Source organism: Protobothrops mucrosquamatus, unplaced genomic scaffold, assembly GCF_001527695.2.
Source record: "Protobothrops mucrosquamatus isolate PMUCROS unplaced genomic scaffold, P.Mucros_1.0 scaffold166, whole genome shotgun sequence".
NCBI classification, from domain to species: Eukaryota; Metazoa; Chordata; class Lepidosauria; order Squamata; family Viperidae; genus Protobothrops; species Protobothrops mucrosquamatus.
In genome coordinates, this window is record NW_015386528.1 from 1,273,375 (window position 1) to 1,292,269 (window position 18,895).

Sequence of the window (18,895 nt, forward strand, 5' to 3'; positions counted from 1 at the left end):
CAGGGGAAACCAGCCAAAAAGCATTCAAAAATGGTATTCTCTTCTTTTTTTTAATATCCTCCCTGAATATATGCAATTTGCAAGTCAGGATAGATGAATCTGTCCATTTTGATTTTATTCAATTTTTATTTTAATTTATTTTATTTGGTGGGGCATATGTGTCAGTGCATTACTGCAACACTTTGCAAATGTTGCAAAAATAATAATAATAAAAAAAAAAGTTGGAAGGGACCTTGGAGGTCATCGAGTCCAACCCCCTGCTCAGGCAGGAACCCTACACCATTTCAGACAAATGGCTGTCCAGTCTCTTCTTAACAACTTCCAGTGTTGGAGCATTCACCACTTCTGGAGGCAGGTTGTTCCACTGGTTAATTGTTCTAACTGTCAGGCATGCATGTTTGTCAGCAAATCTCTCCACCACACAAAATAATAATAATAATAATAAAGCAAGTCTCTTAATTTGTGTATCTTTTGTCTTGATTTTTCTCGGTTTTTACATGCTCAATGTTTCTAACATCATTTCTGCGATAAGCACATTTGTTTGTTTGTTTTAGTTGAAGTCCCAATGCAACATGTCAGGATTTTGATGCATAGAGTGATTTGGCTGGAGGTATGAACTGGGGCAGTTCATGTATAAATTCAGGCTGAGCAAATTTTCCCACATCTCTTGTTAAATGATGAAAGCTGCAGGCAAGCAATGTAAATTTTATGGACAGGTTGTTAACATGTTACTGAAGTAATCTGAAGTTTGACAAAGCTGTAAGTTATATCATTGCTTTGTGTTCAGAAAAAGAACCATTTCATGAGAATTGCACTGCACTGCACTGCAGGCTAATGCCACTGCTGCATCTTGAGCATTAGGATGCAACAATTAGATATTGGGAATTTTCCTAGAGCAAACAATCAGAGAAGGACCACTGCTACTTCAAGGGATGTAGATCATTTGTTGGCTCACCTCCCATGCTAAAAAAAGAAGAGCTCAATTACCCAAATTTAAATTGATATCAAGGAAATTCTGTGTTTATTTAATATATTTGGATTCTGTAAAGTTTATATTTTTGTAGCACCTTAAGAGGCTCTTAGCCAATATTTAATCATTTTAATTAGGCAATAATCATTTTAACCAGTAAGCAAATAAGTGTTTAAAATATCAGAAATACCTGCAGAATCTTGTGTTGTTGTGTAGCGCTATGAGCAAATTTCACTTTTTCTGAATTACTTATGAGTCTAGTCTAGTATTCCAAACTGCTCCTCTACACAAACACTGAAATGTATCTGTTTGCTTATGTGTTAGACATAAGATTGTCTACATTTATTTTTACATGCTTCGAATTAAGGTCAAGTGAAATATGTTTGCTCTAGATTGTGTTGAATCTAATCCTCCCATAATACCATACTTTTGCATTGTTTACATGGATAATTGCCTGAAGATGGTAACAGCGCCAATGGGGAAAAAAATCTTTGTGATGACCTCATGATTCATTTCCTAAGTCTAGGAAGTTTAGTGACCCAATTCACAAACTCATACCGATGAAAGCTAATTTACAGCTAGTGTTAACTTTGTGAATAACTTCAATGTCTATTTTGCAGTTTTATATTTTCTTCTAAAACTTGTTAACTTTTCTCCAGCAATCAGTAGAGGAGGCTTAAGACAAACCGTTGCAAGTGATGTTCTGTTGATGCTTTTCAGATCTCTTTTATCAGTCCTGACCCTTCCCCAAAGCCACAATGCTAACCCTGTAAGTGAACACAATCGACTGCTTCAGAATAGCATAGGATCCGTGTAATGGGATCAATGCATGGGATCAGGGTGAATTTTGACTGATATTTTGAGAGATGATTTCTACCCAGCAACTTGCAGTCATGTCAAGTTTGTTCATTAGCTATTTTTTCTGATCCTAATTAAAATCCCAATCCATTTTTGATGATTCCAGTTTTAAAAAAAGCCAGAAAAATGAAAAAAATACTTACTCGCCCATCACTAGTGAGAAGTATAGAGTCGCTCTTTATATCCCTGTGAATAACGCCTTGATTGTGAAGGTAGGCCAATGCTCTTAGAACAGATAGACAAACAGTAGCAATCTGTTCTTCATTCATTCTGGAATTTGGCAGGCAATATAGGAAAAGAAATGTTGTCACACGTTTACTGCTGGGACATGTTTTCCCAAAAACGTCATTACAAAAGATAACATTAACAAAATATTTCTAATGTTTCACAATAAACATTGAAAAAAAAACTCAGCCTTTTTTCCTGAGGGATATCTCACAAACTAGAAAGTAGATTATTGCTGATCTCAAGAAGTCTATATGTCTAGCAGAGCAGCATTACTTTGGCTGGCAGAGATTTTCCCGGTGTTGGGAAAGGTCTTGTCCATTACCATGCTATCATAAAAGAAACTAAATTTGGTACCTTCTAAATCCACTCTACCTCTTCTGTAACAAATTCTTTAGATGGTCTCCTGAGAAGTTGTGTATTTTTCCTCCTCCCACCTGCACATGCCAAGTTTTTGAGATGAATGACTGAAGGGCACCTATGGAGACAAAGCTGGTCTGGCAGATGCAGCAACGATAGCTTGAGGTCACAAGGCCATTGCACCCATAAAAATGGGATGGGGAGTAGACAATGTCCAGTTGGAGCATAAGCAGGTAGAAACTCACAATGGCATCCAAGTGGTAATGGCTAATTGTCTACCGCAGTTCAGGTCATGAATAGCTCACTCAATAGGGTTAACATTTCATAGCAACATAATGCTTATGTAAAAGTTGCAGATACTTTGATCAGATCTTCTAGGAAGCTCCTGTAATGTTCAAACAGCAATTAAGGAGTGTATCTAATGAATCTAATCCTAATGACAGCATTTAAGGAAGAGTTTTCTGCAAACATCTGTTTGCAATTATACGCCTGCCAAAATATTGGTCTGGTGAGTAATATTTCAGAAAATAGCCCTTAGTGAAAGCAATGGGAATTTTTAATATGTGGGCTGAAACCAATCTTAAAAATAACCCTGGTTCTGCAAATAAAAGTCATAAAGCAAATGAGAAAATGCCCCCATTTTTAGAACAAAACAATTCGCTATTCAAAACTCGATATGAAAACTTCCAAATTAAACAAAACTAACAAAAGAGACTATTTGTAGCTCAGAGTTGAACTGTGAATGTTTGGTGCTCTCTGAGCTTGGATGGCTGTTTACAGATATTTTGTTAACAGACTAGGTAGCATCTCCAGTGCTAGAATGAAGGGAATGGAGAGAGCTAGAAGCTCTCTTAAACAATTAAGATTAAACAAAACCGTGCAACCGATTGCCTAATAGCATGAATCCTAAAAGCAGGATTAACTTTTACTTTGTCATATCACAGATAGGCATGCCACCCAAATCTCAAATCAAAACCTTCGAGGTCTCATGTGTGGTGGACTTGTAGGGTGGTCAAAGCATTTTGGATAAAGATTTGGTGGAATATTCAAAATGTTTTAAAGAAAAAGATAAAGTTTAAGCCTCAGCTATTTTTGTTGGGCATTATGGAAAATCTGGATAAAAAAGAAATGGAATTGATGCTGAATTTGATAACTGCTGCAAGATTATTAGTAGCTCAATGTTGGAAAACGGATTGTTTGCCCACTATAGAAGATTGGGCATTTAAAGTTTCAAATTTAGCAGAAATGGCTAAGATTTCAGCCTATGTGAAGGATTATTCACAAGAAAGATATATATTGGTTTGGAGAAGATGGATAGATTATATTGAGAATAAATATGGAACTAAAAAGTTTCATTTGGTTTTTGAGTAAATTTGAGATTGTTAATGTANGGGGTATGAGGGAGGTGGGGAGTTATATTGTAAAACTTTTAAAAATTTTCAATAAAAAAAAAAAAACCTTCGAGGTCTAACAGCCTTGAATTTTTTTAAAAGTTATCCAATTGATTGCACGTGTATGGTGGAAGTATAAAAGAAGATTAGCTGATAAAGTACCACTTTGGCTAGCACCTCATGAAGCATTACATAGAATAGAGATGATATGGAATGTAAATGGATGACATATCAAGACTTATTGATATTTGAAAAAGATCAATTTAAGATAAAGACAAGAGAGCAATTAGTAAGCGAAGGATTTGCTTGTGATTGGTTTAATTATTATAGAATTTTTGAAAGAGTTAAATTTGATTTTAAAAAAAAGTTTTGCTTTCACAGGAACTAAATCTGAACTGGATGTTAATGTTATGTTCTGGAGATGACCACTTGATTTCTAAAATATAAAAGGTTACTCAAGATGAACCTACCATGTTTCCCCCAAAGAAAGATCTACCCAGAAAATAAGCCCTAGCTTGATTTTTGGGAGTGGGCCAAATACAAATCTACCCAAAAAATAAGCCCTAGTTTTAGGGCAAGGCACATGCCTAAAAATCAAGCTAGGGTGGGGGTACAGCTTAATGTTGCAGCCAGGCCTCCCATGGATCAACACTTGCTTCGCCGGCCCACTTCTTCTGAGGCCAAAGGAGCAGCTTCATTCTGTAGCTGGCAATGGAGTTCCAGCCTACATTTCGGAGTCCGAGGCCTTTCCAGAAGGCCTCTGCAGTCGAGAACCAAGCTATGGATTCAATCTGTAGCTTGGTTCTCGGCTGCAGAGGCCTTCCGGAAATGCAGGCCTGAGCTCCATTCTCAGCTGCAGAATGAAGCTGCTCCTTTGACCTCAGAAGAAGTGGGCCGGCTTGGGGGGGGGAGTAGACTGTTGGTGCCACTGCTGCGAGGTGAGTAGAAAAGAACCACCCACCCCCGAAAATAAGACCTGGTGCCTCTTTTGGAGGCAAAAAAAAAATTAATATCGGGTCTTATTTTGGGGGAAACATAGTAGAAGATGAATATGTTAAAGAATGTATGGTAAAATGGGCAAAACAAATGGGTATAATATAATGCTAGATAAATGGGAGAATGTATGGACGAATGGACTAAAATTTACATTAAATTACAGTTTGAAAGAAAACTTCTATAAAGATAGGAGAATGTCTCACAACCCATACTTTTTCCAGGTCGTCCCTGACTTACGATCACAACTGAGCCCAAAATTTCTACTGCTAAATAAGACTGTTGTTAGGTGAGTTTTGCCCCATTTTACGACCTTTCTTGCCACCGTTGTTAAGTAAATCAGTGCAGTTATTAAGTTAGTAACACAGATGTTAAGGGAATCTGGCTCCTCCATTGACTTTGCTTATCAGAAGTTCGCAAAAGATGATCACGTGACCCTGGGACACTGCAACCGTCATAAATGTGACCCAGCTGACAAGCGTCCGAACTTTGATCACGTGGTCATGGGGATACTGCAACGGTCATAACTGTGAGAAAGATCCTAAGCCACTTTTTTTCAGTGCTGTTGTAACTTAGGTCACTAAAGGAATGGTTGTAAATTGAGGACTACTTGTACATGTATACTCCAAACATAGTATTTTGATAGGAACCGATAAATATCTCTCCTATCCCCACTTCCCATTCAGACATAGGATTTATACCTCTCCGTGGAGAGGGAGAGAGAGGAGGGGGGGAGGAAGGGAGAGAGGGAGAAAGAGAAAGAGAGAGGGAGAGGAAAGAGGGAGAGGGAGAGGGAGAGAGGGAGAGAGAGGGAGAGNGAGAGAGAGAGAGAGAGAGAGAGAGAGAGAGAGAGAGAGAGAGAGAGAGAGAGAGAGGCTAGCCTGCTTTACACTACACACTCATATGTATATCTGCCAAATCCTGTTGGGCTTTCCTATTTCTATCTGGCCTTTCTTAGCCTGCTGAGACTTGTAGGATGCTTTTAGAATAGGATTAATTTCAAAGTGGAAAATATAAGGCAAGTGTCAAGCTGAACTAGTGACCAAATGTAAAGGGCAGTCCTCTGTTTCAGAAAGCTGCCCTTTAGATCTATTTACTTTATTTATTTTCTTGGTTTAGCTCTGGAGTTTTTCTTTGTAAAGCAAAGTTGTAAGCATAAACACTTTTTTTTAACCCTTATGAAGCTCTTTTAGATTGGCTGCTGTTTCAGGTTTGTCCCCTATATTGTCCTCATTGGAAGCTAGACAGTATTTTGTTAGGGAAAAAAAGAGACCACTTTAACTATTGGAAAGTGTTTTAACTAATTACTGGGATATAGATACGTTATGAAACGTACAAGAAGTATTCAACTAAATTATGCCTTTATCCTCTAAAGCAGTGCTTCCCAAGTTCTTCCTTCATTATTCAAAATCACTTATCAGAAAGTTTTATCGAACTCCGAGGACCAGCTATAACAGTGATGGCGAACCTTTTAGAGACCGAGTGCCCAAACTGCAACCCAAAACTCACTTATGCATCGTTGAGTGACATGTGGGTGTGGCCCATTGGCTGGGTGTGGCCAATTGGGGTGTGTGGCCCATTGGCGGGGTGTGGCTGCAGTGGTAACGGCAGACTGGGTGGGACTAAAAAGTTCAATCAATCAATTCCAACTTTGCAAGATCTTTTTTTTCCCGCGAGAAGTTGAAATTGACTGATTGATTGAACCTTTTTTTTCTTGCACACGGTAGTGGAGGCCTAAAGCGAAAAGGTTTTATAAAACCCAGCTGAAGGCCTAGGACTGGGGCGACGGCGCGCCAGCCCACAGAGAGGGCTCTGAGTGCCACCTCTGGCACCCGTGCCATAGGTTCGCCACCACTGAGCTATAAGTTCCTTCTTTCAGCACCATCATAACTTTGAACAGTCACTGAATGAGTGTTCACGAGTCAAGGACTGCTTATATTTATGTTGAATTTTAACTATTCTTGCCTCTCTTTTAAATTTTTATATTCAGTTTTTATGTTTGCAATATTTTATTTGTATGCCACCCAGACTCCCTCTATGAGGAGATGAGCTGTTTTCTAAATTTAATAAATAAAATAAAAATAGTATAATTGAATGAACTTTATGTCATTTCAACAAATTACCACTGGTAATTTTATCAGTTTTGTTTTAATAGGAAAACTCTGGGAGATTTTCAAATATATTTTAGTATCTGTGGCAATCCTTAAAGTCAATTTAAATTTCCCTAGTGCGATGGGTAACGGGTTCATGTGTCGTTATCCAAAGGGGAAAAAAAAAACTTTAACCCAATTTTTGGTAATTTGCCCAAATTTGAGAAGAACTGCTCTAAAGCATACCAAAGAGCTTCATTTATGCATTTAACAGCATATTATTATCATTCAACAGAGAAAAGGTCAGACTTGAGAAAGATTCGGGCTAATTTTTCGGCAGCAGAAGAAGGCATCCAGTTTGGAAATTAAACCTGTCAGATCAGCATGGACCTCTCCTTCATTATGTCACCATTTTATCTGTCGATACTGTCACAAAACATATTTAGTAACTTCCAAGGTTGCTATAGAAACAGTCGAGGGAATCAGTGCGAATAACCAAAATGGTTATCCCTCTTCCCCCCTCCTTTGTCCCTGTTGTTTCAAAGGGCGAAAGAGTTGAACGAGAGAGGCGCTTTCTGCCCTGCCTTCAGAGAATCCCCTTTGCATGAGGGGTCAGTGTGGGGATTCAGACGCTCTTGCAAGGCTCTGCCTGGGGGGAGTTTCATTCATTTCATCAGAGAGACCTCATCTGCTTCGGTTCCCTCATCTTAGAGACAGGGCCCCTTGGCAGTGGTTTTCTGCAAAAGATCAAATGGCTAGAAGGCAAGACTTGGCCGCAGAACAAGCTTACCGTGTGTGAGTCACTATATCGGTCAGAGCACCACCTTCCAGAAACTCCATCACAACCCAGAGCTCGTCTCCCACCAGGTAACTGTTGTACATGTCGACCACATTTTCATGGTGATAATCTCTCATGATGACAACCTGGAAGAAGAGCAAAGGCTGACAGTGCAACAACAGTCCAGGGGGTTTCTTTACTTTCCCTGCTCATTTGCGCCAAATGGGAGAGAATGTTCAATCCTGTCATTCATGTTTGGATGCTAATTCTCAGTAGAATAATGTTGAATACAGACTGGCTAGAAATGAGAGTCTGGGGTGGAAAGGAGCTTAGGTAGAATTGTTGTTGGATCCTTCCCTTCCTTCATAAATAGAAATGAAGATAAATCTGGTTTGAAGAAAAAATGGTGCAGGGGTTCTCCTATATGTACCAGGTGTGTAAAACTGGAATTTAGGACAGGCATGACCACTCATGCAGGAAAAAGGAAAACAGCCTTGTCAACAGCTATGGATCATAAAAGGATGTTGACATCTGTTCACCAAATGATCAGCAGTAGCTTGCTGCACCTGATCCTGTTGCATTTAAACAAACAGGCTTTGGGGAAAAGGTTGGCTTACACTGGTCTTTGGAAGTGCACAGCACTATTTTTGCTGAATCAGATGATCTTATCTAAGCAACACACTACAAGCATGATAATCCTGTGGTCTGATGCCATCAGTGGTCTTCTGTTAATCCTGTCTCGCACATGTGCATTTGGAAGAGAAGTTCAGAGGAAGGATGCTGCAAATTATTCACCTGCAAAAGATCCCACTGAGGCACAGATATCTTGGGCATCTTTCAGGTAGGTCTGAAACCCTGGAGAGTTCAGACCAGCAGTTCACCAATGATGACCTCACCAAGCAGTTCACCGCATACGAGCTCTCCAAGGGAACAAACTGGAGATTTCCAAGGGGGGAAATGGCACAGCCGTTGCAAGTTTTCAACTCTGAAAATGGCAGCTATAACCTAAGCCAGATTTATGTGTTAAGAGGCATCAGGGTTGGGCAGGTCTTTGAGGGAGTGTTTTGTGTCATCAAACAGCTGATGCCAACTAAAATTTGAATCCCAAATTTAATTCTGTTTTTTTTAAAAAAAATTAATGTAAATCATGGTTAGTTGTAATTACATTTTGTCCAGTTTGGACATCATGCAAACTGTTGTTACTTTCAGCCAGAAACAAGAAGGGAACAAAGGGCATATTTCAGAAGGAGGATGTATTCCATACTTAGAACTAGCAAAATTATGTTCATTGGCATATTCCAAGCTCCAAATAGCCATTTCAAGTGTTCCAACAATGTTGTCCCTACCTCAGAAAAAAAAAAGTACAAAGAAACAAAGCTTCTTTTGAATGTTCCAAGTCACATAAATGGCATGTGGCTGTCTGGCGCAGCTCCTTTTCGAATTCTTCCCATTTTTAAAAAACATGCTCTTCTGCTGCTACTGCAGGCACCGCATTCGTTTCTTGAATATTGGTGCCTGAGAAACTGCCAAATGCAGACTTGCCCTTTATTCATTAGAAAGGAAAAAGTCGCAACCTTGTGACCGTATTAACGGTGTTATATTGTTCATGGGTTGTATTTGAAACACTTCTTCTCTTTCTCTCCATTCAGAAGACTCTAGAACTGATGCTATTGTTGTGCTATTGGATTGTTATGAATGGTACTGACAACTGCTTTCTATGAACTCTTTGTAAAAGCTGTAATTGTACCTATATCTGATTCTTTATCTGTTTTGAAAAGCTGGGCCTAAATTTGTACAATAACAAATCACATATTCCAGTTGGCCAAACCAAAGACATGTTGATTTCTATATATGTGATAATGTTTGCTTTGATATTGTGTGAAGATAAAATATCCTGGATAGTATTAATTAGTGTTCATGTTTACTCTTCTCTGCTCAGCCAACAGGAAAAACAAAAACGAAGCAGAGTAATTACTGTTCTAGAAATTTTAAACATTCAGATGCCTGCTAAAACTATGGTGAGCTATCCATATCTGAGCAGAAACTGATACTTTAACTTATTTGACTTATTTCGTTAATTTAAATCAATGTCATAAATCTGATTAATCTTTCTCTATCGAATAAGATTTTATTCTGCCAGACAGAAAACTTCCCTTTGAAGGCAAGTTGTGGGACTTCTCATTTTAAACTATATTTATCAAGGTTATAAATTTGCTCTAGATATTAGAAGAAATGGATGGTGTCTGCTCAGAAAGTGGGGCTCAGTTCCAAACATGATAAATATATAACTTTATTTAGACTTTTAATGTATCTTAAGTGAGAATATGTCCATCTTCTAGAATATTTGAACATCTCACATTTTATGTTATAACTCTTTTTCAAAACAAATAACACGATTCTTCCCATTCCCATTTTATTCTCACAGGGTTTACCCAAATCAGAAATATTTTGTTACCAGAATTAAAAGCAAGCTGCTGACCCCACTCTCCATCATGTAGGAAATTTGACCGGATGATCTGCTGAATTTTAGTTTAATACTAATTGGGGGCCAATGTTGTGAATTGAACCTGAAAGTAGTAGATTGGTTTAAAGATGCTGGCTTCAAAAAGTTCTTTTTTCCCAGTTTCCCACACCTGCCGCCAACAGTTCATTTTTCCGCTCGCAATTTACAACATCTTCTTGAGTCATACTGTCATTGTGCTAACGGTAAGGAGGACAGCTTTTATACTGCATCAGTGATGGCTGGGTGATGCTACAAGATGCTTTATGTCATTGGTGGGCGAAAAGGCCCAGAGTCTGCCTCACTCTGACCATATAAGAGCCAGCCTGTTCCCTAAAACTTTGCAAGGAAAGTGAGGCTGAGAGACAACGACTGACCAGGGAATTCTGAAGCTGAGTGAAAAACGAAATCAGGTTTTCCTGGTTTATGGTTAACAGACTAACCAGTATATGGCATTAACATCTCTGCACTGAGAGCCTTTAGGCAGTCCTCGACTTACGACCACAATTGAGCCCGAAATTTCTGTTGTTAAGTGAGACATTTGTTAAGCGAGATTTGTCCCATTTTACCTTTCTTGACACAGTCGTTAAGTCAATCACTTCAGTTCATAAGTTAGTAACCTGGTTGTTAAGTGAATCTGGCTTCCCCATTGACTTTGCTCATCAGGAGGTTGCAAAAGGGGATCACGTGAGTGTGGGACACAGCAACGGTCATAAATATGAACCAGTTGCCAAGATCTGAATTTTGATCAGGTGGTCATGGGGATGCTGCAAAGGTCACTGTGAAAAATGGTCGTAAGCCACACTTTTCAGTGCCGTTGTAACTTTGAACGGTCAATAAATGAACTGTTGTAAGTCGAGGACTACCTGTACTGTAGGGAAAGAAATTAAGGTCGTGAAAGAATCTCCTTATGGTTCCAAAAGTACCTACCTCATTGAAGAGCAATTCCCTTCTCTGCTGTTTCCTGAGATCCATTTTTTTCACAGCCACTTGCCTTCCCGTGTGCTTCTCTGTGGCGATGCAAACGATACCAGTGGAGCCTTCCCCGATCTTGATAAAGTTGTCCAGATATTCCCGTGGATCCCCTGGGCTCACCACCAGTTGCAAAGCTGCTCGGAACTGCTCGTGCGAGACCCTTGAGGGTTGTTGATCTGAGGTGGAGCCCCAGCTCGGCGGAGGGTAAGAACTTGAAGTGATGCTGGGGGAGCTTGGGTAAGAAGCTGTGGAAGTATAATGTGAGCTGGGCTGCAGAGAAGGCTGGTGGTTAAAGTGAGAGAATTTGTGATAGATAGCTGAGTACTGATAGCCACTACCTGAATAGGTGGCTTTGCACTGACTCTGAGGTAGCTTTGTTGGGCCTCGTGGATATGTGTCTGATCCAGAAAGGGGTGGACTTACTACTATCTGTGCTCGATCATAATCCAGCTGTGGAAAAAGGCACATCAAAAAGTTAACGTTGTTTTCGGTACAACTGTGTGTTCCTGAACTAACGAGGGATGCAAACATTTTCTCTTTTTAACTTTCCTCTCCAGGTGGGTTGCCATCAGATTGTCTTACTAGTTGCTTAGATGCTTAGTTGCTTACATGCCTTTGGAAACCCATGTTCTAAAGGTATCTTGTTTAATTAGTACAATGTTGCCCCTTCATCAAAGGCCTACTTGTTGTCTTCTCAAGCAGGGCAGAAGACATTGTTCAAGGGTAGGAGAGAAGCAACCGACACCCCCCCCCTCCCAGAACTGGCTTTCAAAGCATGGATCTAAATCTTCTGGTGGCCCAAACTGGGCAGCCTACAAGCAATCGTCTTTTAGGAACAGGGTATCATGGCCCCTAATTTGTTACATTGAACCAATGGTTTGATTGAAAAAGATTCCAGTTCTAAATCCAGTCTTTCTAATCTAATCAATGGGATATTGTTTAACAGGAGGAAAATCCCTAGCCTCAATCTTTGGAGAGCTGCTGACAGAGAAGACAGCTTTGATCTGATTTTCAACAGAGCTGATTCATGTGGAAGTCCTGGCTGGTTCCTTTTCAAGATGTATAACCTCAGTGTCATGTGTCTGACTAATGAAACACTTCAAAGAACTTTCAGGCATTGTTTAACCTAAAAAGCCTTTATTAGTGTAAAGGAGTGTCAGCACGGCATGGAGAATGCCAAGATCTGAATTTCCCTTCCTTCGCACCTAACATTCCAGGCATTTCCCCTCCCCTATTTTGGGGTCATGATTCACATCTTCCAATTAGCCTGGAGGGCAAAGATTCACTTCCGTTCCCTTCTGCGGCGAGCTTTTCTCTCCTCTCTCATTCTCATCTGAATTAACTCTAAAAGTACCAGACAGTTCTGCATATTTTGTCAAAGCAAGAATATTCAATATTAGCAGCATTGACACTCAGACTCCAGTCAAGTCAAAGAGACTTTCTAACCAGAGCAGAAGATAACTGCTCCTGAGCTAAAGAGGTAGGAGGTGTTTGAGGGCAGACTCAAAGAAGGGAACAAGAGGCAGGATTAAATATCTAGGGAGTCACCATCGAGGCAAAAACCTTTTTTTTTTGAGTTTGAATGTAATGACACAGTCATGAAATGCTTAGATTTCATTGTATGAAATACATTCTTAGCTTTAAAACAACCTGCGACCCCTTTGTCTCCAGTTTTGCTTGTTGATGAAGCCCTTTAAGTTCATGTTTACACATTCTAGCAGGAAAATTCAGATTTGGGGTAGCCTTTTAATTCTTTTTTACTTTCCCCTTCCTGAAGATGCTACTGACACTAAGTGTCCTTAGCCTCTTTAGGTTCTGCTATACTATGACACCCATCCCCAGACTTGATAAGTAGCGACAAAGACAGACAGACAGACACATAGCATCACTAATGATCCAAAACATTTTCTGAATGTTTCTGAATTTGGGTAATAAATGGCATCACTGGGTTTCAGTAGTCTGGGAGGATGAGCTTCAGAGGCCTCATGACCTTGGCATGAGGGTAACATGGGTTGCCTACTGGTCTCTTCCACAGATAGTTTTTAGAATACAGGTCCTGCCCAACTGCAAGGTATTCTGTAGAGGCGAGGGTCCAGGGTCTGTCAAATGGACTTGACTTGGGTTTCAATTCCCTTTTCTGTAGGCACCATGTTGAAAACATTGCCATAGATCAGGTTGGGGCAACACAAACAGGGGCCACAGATGGTTCCTCTCCTTCATTTATTTATATAAAAATATGTGCACCACCTATTTCCTAGGCTTCAAGGCAGCTTACAATATTACAGAAAACAACATAGAAATGCCCATGAAAATAAATATGGAGGGTATCCCAAATTAAAAACCAAAGTTAAGGCAGCTCTTGTCATCATTAGAATTGGTACACCCGCTGAAATAGTGTAAGACTGTCAGTGCTTTTGTAAAGGGTGAGCAGTTAAGAGTATCATATACTTCCAAGGGCAAGATGTTGCAAAGGGTGGAGACAGTACTAAAGAAGTATCAGCAGGCTACTGACTCCTTCACCACTTCTCCACCACCAATTCTCAGCTTCCCCTTGTTGAAGAGATGGAAAAATTTGGACTGGGAGAAAAGATCCCACAAATGTCTGGAAACCCAGCCCGAATCGAGGGCTTTATAGGTGATGTGAAACAGCATTTTGAATTGAACCTGGAAGCAAATTGCCAGCCAGGCCAGTGACCACTATTTTGGATAACCCTTCCAAATCTTCTACCATTGGTTAGCAAGTAGGCCACCATATTTTGGAACACTTTTAACTTCAAAGTATAGAACGTCACAGTAGTCTTTCTTTAAAGTGATGAAGGCATGGATTATGATCTATAGGGCCTCCTGGTCCCAAAAGTTCCACAACTGGTATACAAAGCTAGGCAAAGGTCTTAAGACTGTGGCCAATATCTTCTACTATAAAAAAGCCACAAGTCCAGTACTGCCCCATGGATAGGTGGTCATGTAGCTATAGATCAGGTATAGTTTCTTCTGCATTGTTAAAGGCCAATTGCTTTCAGCCCACTCACCTCACAAAATTGCTTGGGGAAAAGAGGGAGCATTATACATGCTGTCTTCAGTTGTGCAAAAATAAAGACAGGCACATCCTGCTATGATACCTTTTTAACACCATGAAACACAACATTTGCATATCCTATGTCCTTGGGAAGGACTCGGTAAGTTGAAAAAAATTCCAAATCCAGTTTGAACATCTGGCTGACCATAATAATACAGGTAGTAAGTACTCAGGTTACAACCATTTGTTCAGTGACTGTTCAAATTTACAACTCTGTTGAATAAGTGGTACTTATGACTGGTCCACTGAGTTTTGGCTAATGTCGCATCCCCACAGTCACTGAACTGCAATCTGGGTGCCTGGTACCTGGCTTGCAATACCTTGCAGTGAGCTGCAGTCATGTGATCACAATTTCCAATGTTCCCTGCTAGTTTCACACTACCAAAGTCAATGGGGAAACCAGCAGGAAGTCGGAGGTTGCAATCACATAAGGTTCTTAATAATGGCAACTGGGATTGCCAGAATTGCCACTGTACATTACATGGTCACATGATGTGATGCTTTATGACCGTATTGCTTAGTGATGGAAATTCTGGTCCCAATTACTGTCATGCGAGAACTATCTATAATAATAATAGATCTTTGGGAAGGACCTTTTTAGGCGATAGAACTGCCAAGTCCGGTCTAAACATCTGGGTGACTATGCGATGAACTATCATAATGCTACAATAAGCAGAAACTTTCGAACATATTTTGTATGCTTTAAAGGACTGAGAGATATCTGGCTGGTCATTTTTAGCATGTGAATTCTAGATTAGAAAAGAATTGTCTGATCCAGCTGGGCTGCTCTTACAGCTGTCACAGTTGGAGCAGAGCAGCTGTTGCCATGCCTGAGGCAGCCTGAAGACAAATTAAGACAGGGCCCTATGCAATGTGTACCTCTAATATATACCCTGTTTTCTTCCATGTCAGGTCATATGGATCTCAGTTTCTTGCTAAGGGGACAAGAGATTGGCTGTGGTCTGAGGTAACCAAACAATTCAGTAGTGGAGGTGGTTGTTCTCCCAACTGTTTATCCACTGTGGGTACCTAGGTCTTACAGCAAAGCTATCCATATACAATGCTACAAAGGGTTTTGTTTATCTGCTGGCTTGATGCTGATCAGGGTTGAGAGGGAATGATTTCCCGAAGGTCATCCAGCTGGCTTCTGTGTGTGGGAAGACTGGAACTTCTCTTTCCCTGCTTCCAATCCAGGACCTTAGCCACTGCACCAACCAGTTCAAACAAAAATCCACCCTTGTCAGAAATAATTATCCTTAACCAAAGGATAATTGACTTCTAAACCTTGAGTTCTCTTGAATTTCCATCATCCTTGGTTTAATTTTGGAAGAGGGGAGGAGATTAAGAAGAATTATGAAAAAAACCTAATAGGATCGTATAGAATGCTCACAGAACACAAAGCAAAACAAGTTATCTTTTTTTTTAAAAAAAAAAAAAATCCCACTCTCCCAGCTATTAGTATACTAGTGTGCAGGAACGTGCACCTGCGTTTTCATGTGAGTACCGATTTCTGGCGACTGCCTGTTTTAGTCCTTGCAGGGTTTTTTCCTACAATATGCTAATATTTATAACAATATTTAATTAACCATTGGTGACAAAACCAAACCACAGTGCACTGGGATCCGGCTTCAGTAGCATTCAGAGAATTGAACCAATACACGAAAGAGAGTTGTACTAATGGATCATGCTCCTAACGGTGGTAGAAAAACTCAGATTCAGTGCTGCCACTTAATGCTAGTTGCTTGCAGACAAAAGCTAGGGTGTAGTATTAGCTACTATGGAAGGAGAATGGTGAACCACATGGCTCTTTGTTGAAATGCAGCAAGACTGTACAATGAATCCAGAGGAGAATGAATTGCATTTTTTCTTCTCCCTACCTTTTTTGGATCATCTGAATGTGGATTCATTGGTTGTGACAGGAATTAACTGACCACCTTGTCATCTGAGCCTGATGTCGTAGACTAAAAAAGAACAACTGTCCCCAAGTCAATCAGATGGTGGGGGTAGAATTCACAGTTTCCTAGTTTCTAGCCTGAAGCCTTAATCACTAGACCAGGGGTAGGCAACCTTGGCTCTTTTATGACTTGTGGACTTCAACTCCCAGAATTCCTGAGCCAGCTGGCTCAGGAATTCTGGGAGTTGAAGTCCACGAGTCATAAAAGAGCCAAGGTTGCCTATCCCTGCACTAGACCAAACTGGCTCTCAAAACTAAATCTCTAGTACTTCACTGAAATCCGTGCAATATAATATGTTCTTTCAATTTGAATATTAATAAATTATATTAAAGAATTTCTTTACTCTAGGAAAGCATGAATTATATTTTTAAACAATGGATTTACAGCTTAATAAATGTTATCTGGTGTCACAAATACACTTTCCCATGGATCTATGTATTTGCCTTTACAGGTAGTCCTCGACGTACGACCACAATTGAGCCCAACATTTCTGTTGCTAAGTGAAACATTGGTTAAGTGAGTTTGCCCCATTTTATGACCTTTCTTGTCACCGTTCTTAAGTGAATCACTGTAGTTGTTAAAATAGTCAAATTGTTGTTAAGTTAATCTGGCTTCCCCATTGACTTTCCTTACAAGAAGGTTGCAAAACATGACCCCCAGAATCCTGCAACTGTCATAAATATGAGTCAGTTGCCAAGCGTCTGAATTTTGATCATGTGACCACAGGGATGCTAAAACAGTTGTAAGTGCAAAAATTGGTCATAAGTCACTTTTTTCAGTGCCGTTGTAACTTTGAACGATCACTAAATGAACTGCTGTAAGTTGAGCACTACTTGTACTGAGTTTGACTACTGAACCATTTAGTTCCACGTCTCCAGTTTTATTATAACTGATTTTTTTAGTGTCTAAGCCAGTCCTTCTCTCACCGACCTTTTATCGAATAGTACCAAAAAGTGGCTTTGACATGGATCCAAGATTCTGCACAAGCCACTTTTCCTGGAGTTTCACAATATTTTTAAAGTTAGGCATCAGAATCGATTGCACTAGCATTGAGAAATAAGTAAAAGGCTTAAAATACGGGCCAAAACTGCAAGAGGTCACGTCAAGTAAAGAGGATGGAAACTGGAGTTATATATAACTGGAAGAAGTCAAAATCAAAAGAAATCAGATCTCAGCGATGCTAACGTAAAGCTAGTTGTTCCTGATAGACAACTTAAAATCAGCAAAGAAGATCAGAATTAGGGACCTCCAGCAAGACACGAGTATCTGTCTGAAAGAATATAAAGGGAAGGAATGGAAGGAATATCTGAATAATATTAGAAAATATGTGAAAAAACTGGAGAAGTTTACTCTGGGGAGCAATGGCAAGGAAAAAAAAGGAAAAGCTTACACTTAAATTGGACAGACAGGAGGGAGGGAGGGAGGGAGGGAGGGAGGGAGAGAGAGAGAGAGAGAGAGAGAGAGAGAGAGAGAGAGAGAGAGAGAGAGAGAGAGAGAGAGAGAGAGAGAGAGAGAGAGAGAGACATGAGTACAATAACAAGTAAAAACACAAGGCTTTTCGCCCTGCAGCTACCAGAGTTAGGGTTAGCTTCGAGAGCATGAAGGATTCAGGAATATTGTTTGGCCACTTGGCAGACATGAAGTAAGGGAGAGCATCAGCAATGAGGGAAATTGCACAATAGGTCTGACTGGAGAAGATCCCATGAAGAGTCTGGAGCAGACTGTATCCAGCTAAGCTGGGCACAGAAGTTCCAACCAGAAGGGATTAAGCATCCAGGGAAAGAATGAAATGGCTGCGTGAGACTTTTGCAGAGACTGCTGTGGACATTTTTTGCAAGGAAGGGGAGGAGAGTTGGACTGTTTACATATGTCCTGTTCTTCTGAAATGTTCTGTGCAGTACTTTTAAGGGGATTGTTGTAGGTAAATTGCTATCTGGGCAGGTCTGTCTGCGGAGCATAAGGCGATTTATCTCATGGAGTTCAACAGCTTGCCTATTTCTTGTACCTGCATGATACTGTCTGTATATTTGGATTGGTGTTGTTTCCTGAGGCAGGGGTAGGCAACCTTGGCTTTTTTAATGACTCGTGGACTTCAACTCCCAGAATGTCGTGGACTAGCTGGCTCAGGAATTCTGGGAGTTGAAGTCCACGAGTCATAAAAGAGCCAAGGTTGCCTACCCCTGTCCTAAGGCAAGTGGTAAAGTTGTTTTTGCTTGTTTAGAACCATGGCTTAAGTATTTTTTTCTTAGTGGATGACTAGGAGGGAATCTTATGCTGTTTATAGCAGACCCCACCTCGACCCCAGAGATCTGGCAATAGGTTTTGTTTAAAGTGAAAGTCATTGGAATTAGAGGTTTCTGCTTGGAAGATCTCTGAGAGAGCCATTTATCAAACCTTTGCAGTTGCTGGGTTAAATACAGTAGGAGCTATAATTTATTTACAAATGGGTTTTAAAAAATCTTTAATTGATCAATAATATTACTAGTCCTAATGTTAGCCTTGTTGTTGTTGTTAATTGCGAAGTCGTGTCCGACCCATCGCGACCCCATGGACAACGTTCCTCCAGGTCTTCCTGTCCTCTACCATCTTCTGGAGTCCATTTAAGTTCACGCCTACTGCTTCAGTGACTCCATCCAGCCACCTCATTCTCTGTCGTCCCCTTCTTCTATTGCCCTCGATCTTTCCCAGCATTAGGCCCTTCTCCAGTGAGTCCTTCCTTCTCAT

General features: G+C 40.3%; 1 protein-coding gene across 1 annotated transcript in view; it reads right to left on the bottom strand.

The window, feature by feature from the left end:
* The window catches only part of PAK5 (p21 (RAC1) activated kinase 5), a 60,613-nt gene that overhangs the window by 4,893 nt on the left and 36,825 nt on the right, over window positions 1-18,895 (bottom strand). Inside the window, exons 3-5 of the mRNA XM_015813547.2 lie at window positions 11,096-11,590; window positions 7,678-7,811; window positions 1,972-2,098 (exon numbers count right to left, since the gene is read on the bottom strand). Of these exons, the coding sequence (XP_015669033.1) occupies window positions 1,972-2,098; window positions 7,678-7,811; window positions 11,096-11,590 (756 nt within the window). The remainder of the gene's footprint in view (window positions 1-1,971; window positions 2,099-7,677; window positions 7,812-11,095; window positions 11,591-18,895) is intronic.